Raw genomic sequence first — 15,670 nt, 5'->3', positions numbered from 1 at the left:
AGCCGTGACATCATTGCGACGGACACACGTCCCACGCAAAGATCAGGCTGCAAACATTTGCGGTGGACTTCGTATGCCACAATGGCACAAGCTAACAAAAATATTGCTGACATTTGCATGAGCCAAACTTGTCTCAAAGAAAAAATTTTAAAAACTTTACGTGGGCCAAAAGTTGTCGTAAATGTTCTTCTTTTCTAAAGAAATTATGTTTGCGTTAGCTTTAATCTGTCGCCAACACTTAATAAATAAAAATTTATCTATATTTTTTATCATGGGGAAAAGAAAAAACAAGAGAAAAAAAAAACTAAGCAATTCACTGCCTAAACACTCTAGAGGTATTCGCAAGTAGGATATTGTCCAACTGAGGTGGGAAAGATATCCAAATCTTAAAGTAGTTGACATTAGTACCACCTAACTTTGCCAACCAATCAACACATTCATTTCTTTCTCACAAAGTATGAGTAAAAATAACCACCAATTGAAAGATATAAAAAGCAAACCTTGCTTGGGGTCGAATTATATAGTAAAACAAACAATAAAATTATAGATATAAAAAAAAAAAAAACAATTATCGTCGACTAGAATACAACAACAACAATGAAGTCTTATCCCATTCAGTAGGTCGACTACATTGATCTACTTACACCATAATGTTCTATCGCAAACCATATTTGGATCCAACTCATTAATCTCTAAATCTATACTATATATAAATAAAATAACTCTTTTCAGCTCTTTTGAATTGACTTTTTCTCTTTTCAAAACTACTCTCAACTTTCAATACAAATATCACATATAACAAATAGATAAGAGTAAATTCAAATATTAAAATAAAAGAGTAACAAACATTATATGAGTATATACGTGTCTTGTTTTTTTCTTTATCCTTCAAAAAGAGTAACAAACTGAACTATATTTATACTCACTTTTTCATCATCCTAGTTATACTCTTAAATAACTTTTTCCATAATAAAGATATTTCTTGGTGACATTAAAAAATAAGAATTTAGATTATATTTTTTTTGTTATATTGTTGTTGTTATTGAAATAGAAAATCATTGTTAGTTTAATTTGTTATAATTTAAAAACAAAAAGCATTTATATTTTTACTTTTTAATCAATATCAAAATTTCATTAAAAAAAACCGTTCGTAGTTTTTAAACATTAGCACAATAAAAAAGGAAAACTTAGATTTTTTATTTTTTTTATTTTATAATTTCTATGCAATTGCGACTTGCTAGAGCATTTGACATCTCTTGTACCCTATATAGAAAGAGATGTCTTAGGACAACTAATAATGATATAATTTTAGTTCATTTTCAACAAATGAAAAATATATTATTAAAAAATATTTAATTATTTGACAAAAAAAATTTGCCCCACTAGAATTGAAAGTCCCGATCCACCCCTGCACTCATGCAGTAAATAGTGGAAACAACTAATTTAGCTGTAAGTAGGTATTTTTGCCCCCTCCCCCACCCCCCGGAAAATGATATCTATCTATATATATATATAAAGAAAATAATGGTTTTGAATTGACTTTTTCACTTTCAATTATACCCTTTAATAAATTTGAGTATAAAAATACTAATTTCTAGGTGTTATTAAGAAATATAAGAACTTATATTATATTTGTTATATTTTTTATATCATTGAAAAATAAGTATAGTCTATTATAATATAAAAGTATAAGATATAATTCAAATCAAAATCAAATCATTTTAATTTAATCAAAATTTCATAAAAAAATATTATTATTAACGCAATAAAAAGAGCAGAGATACATTCTAACATTAACTATGGGTAGAAATTGACAACAAAACAAAACTAAAAGTTAACCTTTCAACAAAAAACACTAAAAATTGAAAAAATGAATTAAATCGTACTATTAAAAGTTCATTCGAATTTGTATTCATGAAAGATTTGCTCTCAATAAGTGGGGTATTCGAAATCCGACCATACTCATAGAGTTAAACTCAATTGGCCTCATTTTCGTCTAAAACATGGACATTATTACCTCAAATATGTACATTCGCATGAGAGAGGGTATCGAGTGATAAATCAGTTACATCATTACATAGGATTTATCACTCCCATCCCATAGATTAATGATGTTTCATAGGTAGCTAGGTTATTGTTGATGAACGTTAAGATTGAATGGAAAAAAGCAAGATTTTAATAATTGGTGCAACGGGAAGTCTTGGTTACCATTTAGCAGAATCAAGTCTCAAATTTTGTCACCCAACTTTTGCTCTTGTTAGAGATTCTGCTATTTCTGACCCAATCAAATCCCATAAACTTCAATGTCTTTCCCATGCTGGAGTTACCCTTCTCAAAGTATGATTTTCTCGTTCTTTTTTTTTTTTAAATGTATATTTTTATGAGTCTTATCTGATTCTTGTGGTTGATATTTTATGCACAGGGTTCTCTCGAAGACGAAGCAAGCCTTGTTGAAGCTGTGAAGTTAGTTGATGTTGTAATTTGTGCTGTTTCAGCTAAACAAACTCTACAGCAAAAGCTACTCATTAAGGTTATCAAACAACTTGGTTCTATCAAGGTAATTCATAGTATACATTGCTGAAATTGTGCATTTCTATCATGAACCCTTCTTTTTCTTATGATTATTTTTAATCTGATTTTAAAATGCTTATTCTTTAGACGTTGTTAGTTGAGAAAGTGTATAAATGTTCTTCCGTGTAACAATGATTAATATCCCTTGGGATACTTGTGGACGCACAAGGTGGATTCTACCATCTCAATTAGATCATCTACATACACACGAGCCAGTGGTTGAACCCCTAACCACTCGTTAAGGTGTTAGAATCTGTTACCATTAGGATCAATTAGGTGTTTGTTAGGTTATGTAGTTTCAAACCTGTTACAGTCTTCAATTTTTCTTCAATTAGGATATATATACTTTTGTTTACTATTAAGTTAAATATTAACTTGAGGAGTCTTGAATCTCAACCTACATGAACATTTTATTATCCTATATGAATTAGTATTTAAGATTATAGAAATTACCTCTTGTTTCTTGCATTATTAAATTATTAAATGTGTTCATGTTTTGTTTGTAACTATTTGCTGGATACAGAGATTCATCCCATCTGAATTTGGCTCAGATCCTACCAAGGCTAAAGTATGTGAACTTGAGGATGGCTATAATTTCTATGCACCAAAAATTGAAATTAGGCAACTTGTGGAAGCTGAAGGCATTCCATATACTATCATCTCCTGCAACTTCTTTATGAAAATTTTGCTTCCTTCTCTTGTTCAACCAGGATTAAGTGCTCCACCTAGGGACAAAGTCACAATATTTGGTGACGGCAATACAAAAGGTCTCTACTTGATCGAGAATTGAAGACCAATTTTATTTTTCTAGAGCTTACTTATTCATGATTGGTTTTCAATTGTAGGTGTATTTATGCAGGAAAGTGATGTTGCTGCTTTCACCATCAATGCGGTTGACGATCCCCGCACACTGAATAAAGTTTTGTACTTAAGACCTCCGGGAAATGTTTGTTCTATGAATGAGCTGGTTGAGATATGGGAAACTAAAATAGGGAAGAAACTTGAGAGTTTGCATGTCTCGGAAGAAGAGCTGCTTGAGAAAATCAAAGGTATTATAATACTATTACATTATGTATCACTGCACTATGAGACATATTGAATAAAATAAACTTCTCAAAAGATTCTCAGGGACAAATAATATAAAAGAATTCTTCAACAACTATAGTTTTTAAGAATCATGGTTCACCTTGGTCTGACACTTAAAAAATCATCTGAAACTCTAACGATGTTTGGTGACATCATTTAGAAGTAGAAGTTCATGGTCTTCCTCGTCTTTACCTTTGAGATAGTGTCGTGATCTGTGCGATTTGACAAAAACAAGTAAAAGTTAATAAGAATTGAATTTTTAGGTACACATGTTCCTCGTACTTTTATCGAACTGGCACATATCAAGAAACTGCCTCAGCCGTGAGAATGAGAAGCACCGTGAGTTTCTACTTCTATAAGGCAACGTTTGTTGTCATTGGAGTTTCAGACGAATTTTAAGTACCAATCCAAGGTAGATCACCCATCAAAGTGGTCCACTGTAGAATTTGCCTTTTAAGAAGAAGTTTAGTTCCTGCAATTCAATATTTTCAAAAACCTCTCATTTAGCTCTTAAGTAATTTATATATAAGCTTATATATAAGGGCTTTTACACAACCTGTAAACTCATTCTAGTTTAACTTTCCATTATGTAGAAATCAATCCAAACAAAACCTATGAATTATTCCAAACATATGTTGCAATTTCTTATCTGTTAAAGACTTTAAGAGGCGTGGAAATGAAGCATCTTCTTAAATAAATGTATTCTAAACAACTAATTCACATACTGTCTGCATTTTTTTTGGGCATTGCAGCAACAACTTTCCCTACGAACTTCGAGATGCTTTTTATATATTCTGCTTTCATAAAGGGAGATCATACATACTTCGATATTGAGTCGTCATCTGGTGTGAATGGTACAGAACTATATCCGCAGCTGAGATATTCCACAATCAGCGAATTTTTAGACACACTTTTGTAGACTTTGTTTTGTTTAGGATGTTTGGAAAATGAACACTTACATATCTTCCGTGAACATTCCATTTTTCCCATGTTACATGTTTATCTTTATATTTGTGAACACAGCCTAAGAATGTGAAAACATGCTTTTGAAAAAATTAACAATGCTTGTTCTTTGGCAAGGAGTGGTTGAGACAAAATTCAACAATAAACTTGCAATATAGTAATATAATAGGGAATTCTGCTATGAGTTTTCCATACTTTAGTTTGATTATAGAGACTCGAGATACATATGCTACTCGATGATTGCAACCCATTGTCTTTGTTTCCTGACACTTGACACTGTTTATTTTATACTGATGTCGTGTCGTGATTGTAGCATATATATATGTATGAGATTGAATTTGATCCATCACATATATTTTTTAATCTCTGATAAAATACCTGAACTTCCATGCTAAAAATGAGTTTATATAGGATAGGCATCGGCTAGCATTGTGCCGGAGCAATTACCGTAGTAAAATCCTTTTACCTTAACCTATAACCAACTCCACACCAACAGTTTTATTTCCTCTGCCACTTTAAAAATCTCAATATTTTCGCCGTTGAAGAATATCTTGTTCTTAGCTTTCCACAAACGCCATACACCAGCAAACCAAATTGAAGTGAAATGAATTCTAGATACATTACCTAAGTTCACCAGTCCTTCCAATTGCTCCAGATGTGCTTGCCCTCCGGATACAAAGGTTGAAGATATATCAATCCACATCATTATCGAGCTCCACACGTTCAGAACGAATGGACAACCAAAGAACGCACAATGAATCTGGTCTCAACCTATCGCATTTCTTGGGAAAATGTTGACTTTAGTTAATCAATCCACGGAGTTGCAGTTGTGGAATAAAATATTTTTTGTACTTAAGTATCTTAAGTTTTTCTTCTCCATTACTCTATTACTGATCCTCCTTGCAATTGTGGAATAAAGTCTTTTTTGTACTTTGCAAACACAAACCTTAACAGATTTTTATTTGGGTGCTCCTTTTTAAGTTAATGTTTATGTATTGTGTTCACTTTTGTTTCCATCACTTTCAAATTGCACTCATTCTATGCGAACCCTCATTTTTAAGCATTACCTAATTGAACGTTACAATTTTGGAAACCGACAATAATTGCAAACTAATTTTTTTTAAGATTCATCATATTTTATATTATCAGAACTAAAATTAAGCAAGTTTTGTAACATACTACAAGATTGTAAAAATTGGTTAAGAAATCAATCAATGTGAACTTCAAAAAAGGAACTATAAGAATAAAAAAAATACATATAAGTTTCTCCTTTTCAGAATGCTATATGCTCCAAGCTTTCGAATCTAATTGGTTAGAATCTCGTTTTGATATCATACTATAAAATTATCTATTATAAATAATAGAGAGATAATTTATTAGACTTTTTTACACATTCACTACCAAGTAATTTTTTATCAGACTTTTAGATAAAAAAAATGAACTATAATTAACCATAAAAAAAAAATACATGTAAGTTTCTCTTATAAATAATAGAGAGATATTTTATCAGACTTTTTTACATTCACTACCAAATAATTTTTTTTAGCAACTTGTTCAAAAGAATTACCTTTATCATAATAGAGACGATTGTATGCATAAGGAAAAATAAATAAATATATACTACACTTTCGAACAAACGAAAAATTAAAATCAAAACACCATGCTTCAATAAACATGCATCAAAATCAAAATCAAGAACTTTTTTTTTTTACAAAAAATGGCAGTATACCTTTATTCATATATATATTGAGAAGACACGTGTCTCAATGATTTATTACTTGGACAATGAAATTTTACAACTCAAGACAAGATACAATTTTTTCTATCTTATACTATTTATTGATGGTACCGTATAATAGTTTTTTTTTTTACAACTCTCATAACAAAGAAATTGATTTGTAGCTCCTTAATTAAACAACATACTCTCACATTACTAATTGAAATGCTGTTCTTTGTTAAGTGATAATAACCAATTTAAGTAAAATGGGGTGCGATCATGATTTTCCTCAAAGTACTGATCCAAAGTGATATATTTGACATCAGGATAAAGTTCTGAAGCTTCTACTCCAGTTGAGGGATCAATTTCATAGTTAGTGTGATCTCCATTCACATATGCAGCCAGACAAATTGCAAGTCCCATATTTACAGGATAAGGTGATTCTACAAAAACAACAAAACAAACATGCAATTGTTTAGAAAGCCTTGTTATGCATATAATCTCAATTGTCAAGCACATATACAGACACAGATACCGGATATGACACGGACACTGAAACATCGACACTGCTAATAATTTAAGAAAATCAAATAGTTCAGTGTAATTATATGTGTCGGTAAATGAATACTCATATGTTGAGAAAAATCAATCCTCAATTACTTTGAAAAATTAATCTATGTAATTGTGTGTATACATTCTTTTAACAAAAACAAAAAATCACCTATGAATAATAACTAACCTTGAATCATCTTTAGTACTTGCTTCTCTGGAATATAGATTCTTTTAAGATTATTATTTGTCTTCTTCTCCCAAAGAGATACTAGGTCATTGTATGACAATGTGTTTGTGGAAGGTCTAAGATAGAGAATTTTGTTCAAGGTTCTTGGATCATCAATGGTTCTAATAGTGAAAGCTGCAACACTCTCTTCTGTATTAAAAATAGCTGTCAATCAAGAAATAATTAATTAGAACATATTCTCTCTTATATCTTAAATATATATAAGCGAAAAGATAAATATATTTGTCCTTAAATATAAATAAAAAAAATCAAATGTATCTGATCTAAATTTAAACGACATACATTTGATTTTTTGTTTATATCTAAAATTGTAGGGTGTGTGTGATAAGTAAACTACTAATCATGAAGGATATTTTTGTTTTATACCTTTAGTATTTCCATCCCCAAGGATAATAACTGTGTCTAATGGAAAAGTTGTGTCATTAAGTTGTGATTTAGTTGGTAGGAAATGTCGAGTGAGAAAGTTTGCAACCACATATGTATGGGGAATTCCTTCATCCTCAATGGCTCTACGAAATTTGGCCTTAGTATCAAATACAAGCTTTCCTTCATTCACTCCATGATTTCGGTCCACATCATTTCCAAATTCAGATGGAAAGAACCTCTGTATAGAAAAACAAATTATAACAAGCTTAAAATATTTTGTATTTACTTCGTATGCATTGTTAGTTTAAAAATATTTTAAGTTGTCGATTAATTATAACCATCAAATTATTAAAAAGTTTGATTTTATTCAATACTGCCTGAAAGTTATTCATTTGATTGATTGTAATTTATTGATAATATAATATTATTTTTTTACATTAATAGTGTATACAAATTATATTTCATATATTTTTCGCAAGGAGCTATATATTTTAATAAGGTAGCAATAACAATCTGTTCAAATTATAAGATTCAATATCTTGAGTCAAATAAGGTAGCAAAGAACTATATATTTTAATCAGGTAGCAATAACAATGAACTATATATTTTAATAAGGTAGCAATAACAATGATCTGTTTAAATTATAAGATTCAATATCTTCTTGAGTCAAAAAAAATAATTCAATATCTTATTTGAGATTAGATGTGTTATATGAAACCTCCAAGTTTAGTTTCATCTTGTCTTCTAAGAAATTAAAATTCATACATATTTTTGGTACATCTCTTTATTTATTTTTTTAACTTTGGTAATTGATAAAATTTTGATTTTGCATGTTTTATCAGATATTTAAGTTTAACAAATGTTTTAGAACATTTGCACATCGTGTTAAATTTCATGATTGGTGTCAGCATCCTTTGTTATGCTTGGGTGTGTTGGCTGATGTTTTATCATTTACTTCAGACTTTGTTATAATTATTTGCTATTTCCTTTAGCACACCTTATGATGGAAGGATAGCATGTTGATTTAATATATCTCATCTTGATTTGTTGAAAAAAGAAAATACTCACATCGTGTTTTAACTTTCTCACTTAAACTCTTTATTGTTTTTGACCGATAAAAGTAATAAAAAAGAATGTTATGCCAAAAATTGCAACAAAATAATTGATATATACCTTAATATTTCCGACCTCTTTAATAGCAGCAAGGATCTTATATTGATCAGATATGTGCTCATGATTCACTGATGAGATTACGATGTCCACTTGCTTTATCACCTTAACCAAACTCTGATGGTCGTATATATCACCCTGTAAAAAAAAAATCAACATCAATTATTAAGACCTACCAATAAATACCAAACAACAATAATTATGAGGCTACAATTATTGGGAAGAAAATTGTTGTTTTGTTCAAAAAAAGAAAATTGTATATGTCATCAAGAGAAAAGACGTACAGAATAAAACAACCACTGAATGTGACTAATATATATTTTCATTGGAAAAAATTATAAACTTAAATCATTTCAACAAATAAGAAAAAGTTTAATAGAAATCTGTATCAGTGTAAAATAACCTTACACGTTTTTGTGTGTTTATTTTCTCAATTAGAAAATAAAAAAGTTTTGAAAACACTTTAGAAACACGGCATTTATATAGGTGTCATCCTTAGAAAAGTTCATTGGATTATTATCTTTAGTTATTATAAACTTAATAGTCAAAATATCATTAATATTTTATCAAAAAACGATTTGCTCATCCTATCTTATTTTGATAATGTGATTATGACTTATGAGTTTAAAAATTGAATTCAAAATCCAATTATATCATAGAGATTTTCACAAAAGAATATCCAATCACATAGAAGAATACTCAATTTGTGGTTTCCTTTTGAAACGGTTGGGATATGAACTCCGGTTGTACTCATCACATTTCTTAATATGATATCTCATTGCATCAACAAAGTCATGAAAGTACTGTTAATATATTAAAGCTTAAGCTAGACATTAAACTTGATTAGATTCATTAACATATACATACCAAAACTATGTTGACACCCAATGCATTGAAATACTGGATGATTGATGACTTGTGTGGATTAGAAAGAGTTGAGGCTCGTATGAGAGCAAAAGTAGGGTAACCAGCTTTAATGCTAGCTTCAACGATGAACTTTCCCACGTAACCAGTTCCTCCAATTACAAGAATCTTCGTAGTTGCTCCAATAGCCATCGGAAAGTTGCTATATGACTTAAGAAAGGATAATTTGAGTTGTATATTGTGTTGTGTTTATTTATGTGGTGTGTGAGTGTTGTTTTGTTTGCATATCATTTTATGGAATGAAGTTCTATAAATAGTAACACGTACCAACTACCAAGTAGAGGCAGTCAGAATAGTAAAGCATGTTTCTACGGTGTGTGATGCTGACAGTGACATCATCATGGATTATTGTTTTTGTTTGAAAGAGTGGATTTTTGTTTTTGTTGACAATAGTGTATTTGACAATAATGTAATATAGCAGACCCATGCATACTAGTAGTACGAATGTATAGCACGATATTGAATTTTAATATCAAAGTAGCATTTGAATTACTTATCCAAATAAAAAAAGGTAGCAAATATTTTGGTTACAAGTGGGAAAGAAGGCAAAAAATAAACTAGAGAAAACAGAAAGCTAACGCCCGACAAAAGATACGCCTATTGGTTGTGTTCTGTCAAAGGACTAGGGTCGAAGTTGTTTAAGGTCTCCCTCAGCTTTTAGGTGGTTCAATGCTCTGCATTTTTTTCTGTTTTGTTTGTGTTTGTTTTGCTGTGTTTGTGTTTTAGGTGTTGTGTTCTGTCAAGGGTATAGGGTCGAGGCTGTCTAGATCTCCCTCAGCCTTTTGGTGGTTCACTTTCTTCTCAGGGTCGCGTCTTGTCGGTTTTGTTGTTTTTTTCCTTCGAAGCATTGCCGCTAGCGGCATCCTGCTCTTGGATTTAGGATTTGGTTGCTTGGCTATTGTTGCTCGAAAGAGTTAGGTGTGCAGATGTTTTGTGTTGACGGAGTAGTCGTTTGTTGCACCTTAAGCCTTCCTTACTGGTCAGTTGCCGACGGCTGCAGGTCCTTAACGATTAATCCTCCTTCTTCGCAACTCCCGGATCGTTCGTCGTCGTATGATCGTGGTGGTTTGTGGTTGTCTAGCTGAGGGTTGGGGTTTGCGTCGGTCTATTCAGGTGGTGGTGTTGCAGGTTGATTTGGTGGCTTGTTTTGATTTGTTTTTGTTCGAGCTGATTCGCTTTGTGCTTTTGTTCCGCCTTTTCTCTGTCTTTGAATTTTGGCATCAGGTTATTGGTGTGGGTCGAGTTTTTTTGGACAGGTTAAGGTGTATGCTCTAGTGGTTCGTGAGTTGAGGGGTGCCTTTTTGACTTGTGTCGGAAGTCTTGTGGGTCGATCGCTTTTGATTCGAGGTCGGGAGCAAGTTTGTGACTCAAGTCCTTTTAGGCTGTTGTGATGTCTCCTCCGATAGACCGGAACTTGAGTGGTGGTCGAAGCTGAACGTTTGAAGCAAAATCAATATCGGGTGCTTTATTCACCACTGTTGGTGGTGTTGGTTCTTTGAGGAGCTGTTGTTAGGGGATTCAGCATTTTGAGGGTCTTGGTGGTTTTTTTTTTTTGTTGGGGTTTTGGTGTTTTTATTTTCTCTTTTTGGTTTATACTTGGGATTTAATCCCCCTATATATATATATAATATATATTTTGTCGTTAAAAAAAAAAAAAACACCTATTGCAAGCAACAAAAAATATAAAATCGGAGGGGATGCGTCAAAAACCACCAAACTCTGAAAACTTTAACACCTAACTTAGCCAAGCAATTAGCAGCAAAATTTCCTTCCTGGAGAATATGAAGCAATACAACAGCCAATCTTAACTTAATAATTTCCTAAACAAATTAATCAAGTTTGTCAAACCTGTGAAACACATTCAAAAGGTTACGAACCAACTGGATCACATGAAGTAGGGTAAAGTGTGAGAAAATATGGTAAAATATGATCATACCTTGAATGTGACGGAATTAGCATCTCTTACAAACCTCATGTCTGAAGCAAATATTTCCACTGAAACTTTCCAAACATAGAGACTACTTCATAAAAAAAAATTGGTAAACCAGAGGGTGGTAACTTCAAAATAGGAACATGATGTTGACTGACATTATAAGTAGTCACGTATTTGCAAGCAGGGGTGGATGGATCTAGACTAGTTTTTCAATGTATCAAAATTGTAAATTGTCTCAGACTACTATAGACTTCGTTAGTCAAAATAGTCCGTAACATTAAAATACTTCATTAATATTGTCATATTAGTCATTCAATATACTTACTAATTATCATTTCATGAGCTATTTTGACTAACAAAGTATAAAATCATTTATTATTTTAGAATTTTAATACATTAAGAGATTATTGTGACTACTTTTTACACATTCAGGAACCAAAATGACTATTACCGCTATGATATATAAAAAATAAAAAATAAGGAAGTTGAATGTGGGGCTTAAGCTCCGCATGGACCTTGAATAGATTCGTCCCTCTTTGCAAGCATAGATATGAATTTGTGAGGCAGTCTAACTCCAGATAAAATAGAGATATTTCACTAAAGATTCAAGAATTAGTACCGTTAAGATACCTCAAATGCCTTATAGCGGTGAAAAGTTTTTTTTTTTTTTTTTTTAAGAAGTTAAACTAACCCACTCAAATTAAAGCTTGCACCGTCAAGATACCTCAAACGTCTTATAGGGGTGAAAGACCATTTTTTTTAAGAAGCTAAACTAACTCACTCAATTAACACTGGAAGGAGAATCGAACCTAAAACTTAATGAACATACTCTAAGGTCCCAAACCAACACCATCAAATCAATCCAAGAGATTGGCCGTGTAAACAACTAAAAAAGTTTTTTTTTTATCATAAAAATATTTAAAATAAAACCCACGCAACATGCGATCATAATTAGGATAACAAAATTAAAACAATCATTTCTTAGAACTATATTAAGAAACCACATGAGTACGTTTGTTTATTAATATGCATATATGGACGTATTCACTAGGGGGAATCATGGATTGTGGCCCCTCCATCCTTTTACTAATCTATTGATCATTGAATTCACTTCACTTTTATTTACTTATTATATCCCAATCGAAAAGCATAGATGATGAGGTGTGATAATTGGTAAACTGTGATCACCTATGCAAGGAGGAACTGGGAACATATGTATTGGTAACAATATTACCTCTCTGACTTCCTTTAAAAAAAACAACAATATTAAACTTGAGCACATTATTTTCATACGTCACAAGATTTTATTTTCCTATAAGGTTTTGAACTTTTGATCGACTCGTTCTAATGGATAATTTTAATATCTCAAGCCAATTTATATATTAATATGGATCATGTTAAGAGATGTTATAGTGACACTTGTTAATAACTCAAATAGAAAATATATATATTTTTTTATTTTCAAAAGTTGAATGTATAATTTTCAAAGTATTTTTTTGATTCTTTAACAAATGTCATAAGTAGGATATTTTATAGCATTTTCCATTAAATTATTGAGAAGCATATGTTAGAATTTTCAATTAAATCATTAAGACATAATTAGGATATTTGTTAGCATTTTTTATTAAATTACCAAAATAATAGTTTTGAATCGAGTACCATCAAATTGATGAATGATCTTTTAAACCGACGAATTTCATCATATTCTTAAAAGAGATGTGTTATTTGGACACACAACATGATATTTTTGATCTAGATTGTTCAAAAAAATAAACTATATCCAAACTGTATTTTAGTTGTCACCACCAACAATAAATATCTCTCTTTGAAATGAGTGATATATTTATGAATAACTTGTAACAAAAAAATAATCTCATTTTATAGCACATGTCATCAAAATTTCTGGAACCGACTTCTTCTTTTTTATTTTTATTTTTACTGGATGAACCGACATTTTCTATGCTTACGTGTTTATTAGCATTCTTTTAAATTATTATTGTCAAAGCATTCTTCTAAATTATTGTTATATGTAGTTTTCATCAGGTACAGTTTGTCAACGCAAATTGTTATTCTAGGGTATACTTGCGTTGTAATTTTGTTTAAATTTTTGCTGACAATTTTCTAACGTTGAAAATTTGACATTCTAAAGGCGCAAGCAAACGAAAAAAAAGTACACAAAAACACCCACGAGAACATGACATTACTTTTTCAAACCTTATTAGGGTCCGTTTGGTTCGAGAATTAGGAGGGGAGGGGAGGGGAGGGATTTTTACGGAGGGGAGTGGAGGGGAGATATTTTTAATTAAAAGTGTGTTTGGTTCACAAGGGGAGGGGAGGGATTTTAACAGTATTTTACCGTTTTACCCTTAAACTTAATTAAATAAAAGAAACTGTTTGTTTTTACGATTTCAGAAACTGACAAAGACAAGCACACATCTAAGCCGCTATTTTATCTTAAACTGGCTCATGTATTTTGCTCCAAGCATCATATTGTTTTTTTTTTTTGGCTTTTTTTATCGGAGCAATTCTTTGTTACAAGACTTCAACGATTTTAAAAGTGAAAAAAAAACAATACTCTCAAATGAATGGATCAATACCATAAGAAAAAACACACTATGAAACAAACAAGCCACCGTAAGGATAAAGTAACAATTTAAACAATAAAGTTCCAACAACGATAACGATTAAACAAGGATAATAAAGTAGCGAATCAATAACGATGTAATTAATAATACTACGATATAGACAATGAGATGATGAAATTACTCACAATTCACTTTGGAGGAAGCCTCAAGCAGTCGTTGACAACAACAAAGTAGTAGTAAGAGCGGTTTGTACATCTAACAAATAAGAGTGGTAGATTATATAATAATAAAAATTGTTACAAGGAAAATATAACAAAATAATAATAATAATTGTTACAAGAATAAGATAACCTAATAATAATAATAAGATTGTTACAAAAATAATATAATCTAATAATAATAAAAGTTGTTACAAGGTTAATATTGAGATTTGAAATTAATTTAAGGATAATTATGGCAATGCAATAAAATTTTAAAGAGATTTGCTCCCCTCCCCTCCCCTTCCCTTCCCTTCTAAAAATTGAACCAAACACTTCAAATTAAAAATCTCCCCTCCCCTTCCCTCTCCTCCCCTCCAAAATTCTCGAACCAAGCGGAGGGTTTTATGGTGGAGTTTCAATCGTTTTTAAGGTGATAAATCAACTAATCTAAATATATTTTTTTTTAAGGATCATCTAATCTAAATGTAATATTCTCTCTTCATTTCATATATTTTAGGCTTAATTGGACATTTGGTCCTCTAACTAATTATGTGTTTACATTTTGGTCCCATAAATTGTAAAACTCACATTTTGGTCCTCTTAGGTTTGCTCCGTCAGTCAAAAAGGTCCTAACTGTTAACTTTAACCCCCAAATGTCTATGGTGGACCGACTTTAAAAATGGTCCACCATAGATCCTATTAATTATTCTAATTTAAACCGTTTGATATTTTTTTAAAATGAGGGTCATTGGATTACACAGATGTATTTTATCTTACGGTGAGTCAACAACACTTAATTATTTCTCCCTTTCTTCATCTTCTTCCTCACTTTTCTTCATCATATTCATATCATTTTCACCAACATTCATGAACAAAAATCCAAAAGAAAAAAAAAAACCATAATTTTTTCCTCTCTTTACAAAATCTACTCCACTCTTCTTTCATTTCCTTTTCTTTCTTCCTCTCTCTACAAAACAAAGCCATACTCTCCCTCTCCTCCTTTCCAACTGAATTTTCCGGCCACCCACCGTGGTGTTTCCGGCCATCTTTTGTCAAACAAAATACATAATCTACATACTCTCTTCTTTCTCTATCTCATTCTGAAATTTAATTTTGGATCGGAGACATATTTTAGTCTCCAAACCGCCACTTTCATTATTAGATCTAGACCACCACAAATTGTTTCATGACAAACCACCACCATAAACATACTCTCCTTCATATTCTCTACAAAACCCACAAAGAAAAACCACGAACCGGTGAATTTTCTCGGCGACCACCGCACCGGAAAACGACCCCACCACCGCGCCGCACCGGAATTTTCTTTACTGTGTTGTGTTTTGTTTTGCTGGATTG

The 15,670-nt window shown here is 31.3% G+C and overlaps 2 protein-coding genes across 2 annotated transcripts; one reads left to right on the top strand and one right to left on the bottom strand.

Moving 5' to 3' along the window:
- Window positions 1-1,996: 1,996 nt before the first annotated feature.
- Window positions 1,997-4,810, top strand: LOC11410258 (probable pinoresinol-lariciresinol reductase 3). Its single transcript, XM_003606889.3, has 5 exons — window positions 1,997-2,337; window positions 2,423-2,557; window positions 3,095-3,338; window positions 3,417-3,620; window positions 4,410-4,810. Exons 1-5 carry the CDS (start codon window positions 2,158-2,160, stop codon window positions 4,574-4,576), a joined length of 930 nt encoding a protein of 309 aa, XP_003606937.1. The 5' UTR covers window positions 1,997-2,157; the 3' UTR covers window positions 4,577-4,810.
- A 1,552-nt stretch (window positions 4,811-6,362) lies between these two features.
- Window positions 6,363-9,832, bottom strand: LOC11420062 (phenylcoumaran benzylic ether reductase Pyrc5). Its single transcript, XM_003606886.4, has 5 exons — window positions 9,540-9,832; window positions 8,676-8,810; window positions 7,503-7,740; window positions 7,077-7,280; window positions 6,363-6,780 (listed from the first exon to the last, which is right to left on the bottom strand). The coding sequence occupies exons 1-5, from the start codon at window positions 9,726-9,728 to the stop codon at window positions 6,554-6,556; spliced, it is 993 nt and encodes a 330-aa protein (XP_003606934.1). The 5' UTR covers window positions 9,729-9,832; the 3' UTR covers window positions 6,363-6,553.
- Window positions 9,833-15,670: the final 5,838 nt, after the last annotated feature.

Source organism: Medicago truncatula, chromosome 4 (genome assembly GCF_003473485.1).
Source record: "Medicago truncatula cultivar Jemalong A17 chromosome 4, MtrunA17r5.0-ANR, whole genome shotgun sequence".
NCBI classification, from domain to species: domain Eukaryota; kingdom Viridiplantae; phylum Streptophyta; class Magnoliopsida; order Fabales; family Fabaceae; genus Medicago; species Medicago truncatula.
This window is presented reverse-complemented; position numbering and strand designations above follow the sequence as displayed.

Excerpts from the sequence above, each read along its gene's own strand:
- LOC11420062 (XM_003606886.4), bottom strand. The coding sequence starts at position 9,728 with ATGGCTATTGGAGCAACTACGAAGATTCTTGTAATTGGAGGAACTGGT. Across the intron at positions 7,741-8,675 it reads AAGAGGTCGGAAATATTAAG|AGGTTCTTTCCATCTGAATT; the intron begins GTATATATCAAT and ends TTTTCTATACAG. Across the intron at positions 7,281-7,502 it reads TGGGGATGGAAATACTAAAG|CTATTTTTAATACAGAAGAG; the intron begins GTATAAAACAAA and ends CTTGATTGACAG.
- LOC11410258 (XM_003606889.3), top strand. The coding sequence starts at position 2,158 with ATGGAAAAAAGCAAGATTTTAATAATTGGTGCAACGGGAAGTCTTGGT. Across the intron at positions 2,558-3,094 it reads AACAACTTGGTTCTATCAAG|AGATTCATCCCATCTGAATT; the intron begins GTAATTCATAGT and ends TGCTGGATACAG. Across the intron at positions 3,621-4,409 it reads GCTGCTTGAGAAAATCAAAG|CAACAACTTTCCCTACGAAC; the intron begins GTATTATAATAC and ends TGGGCATTGCAG.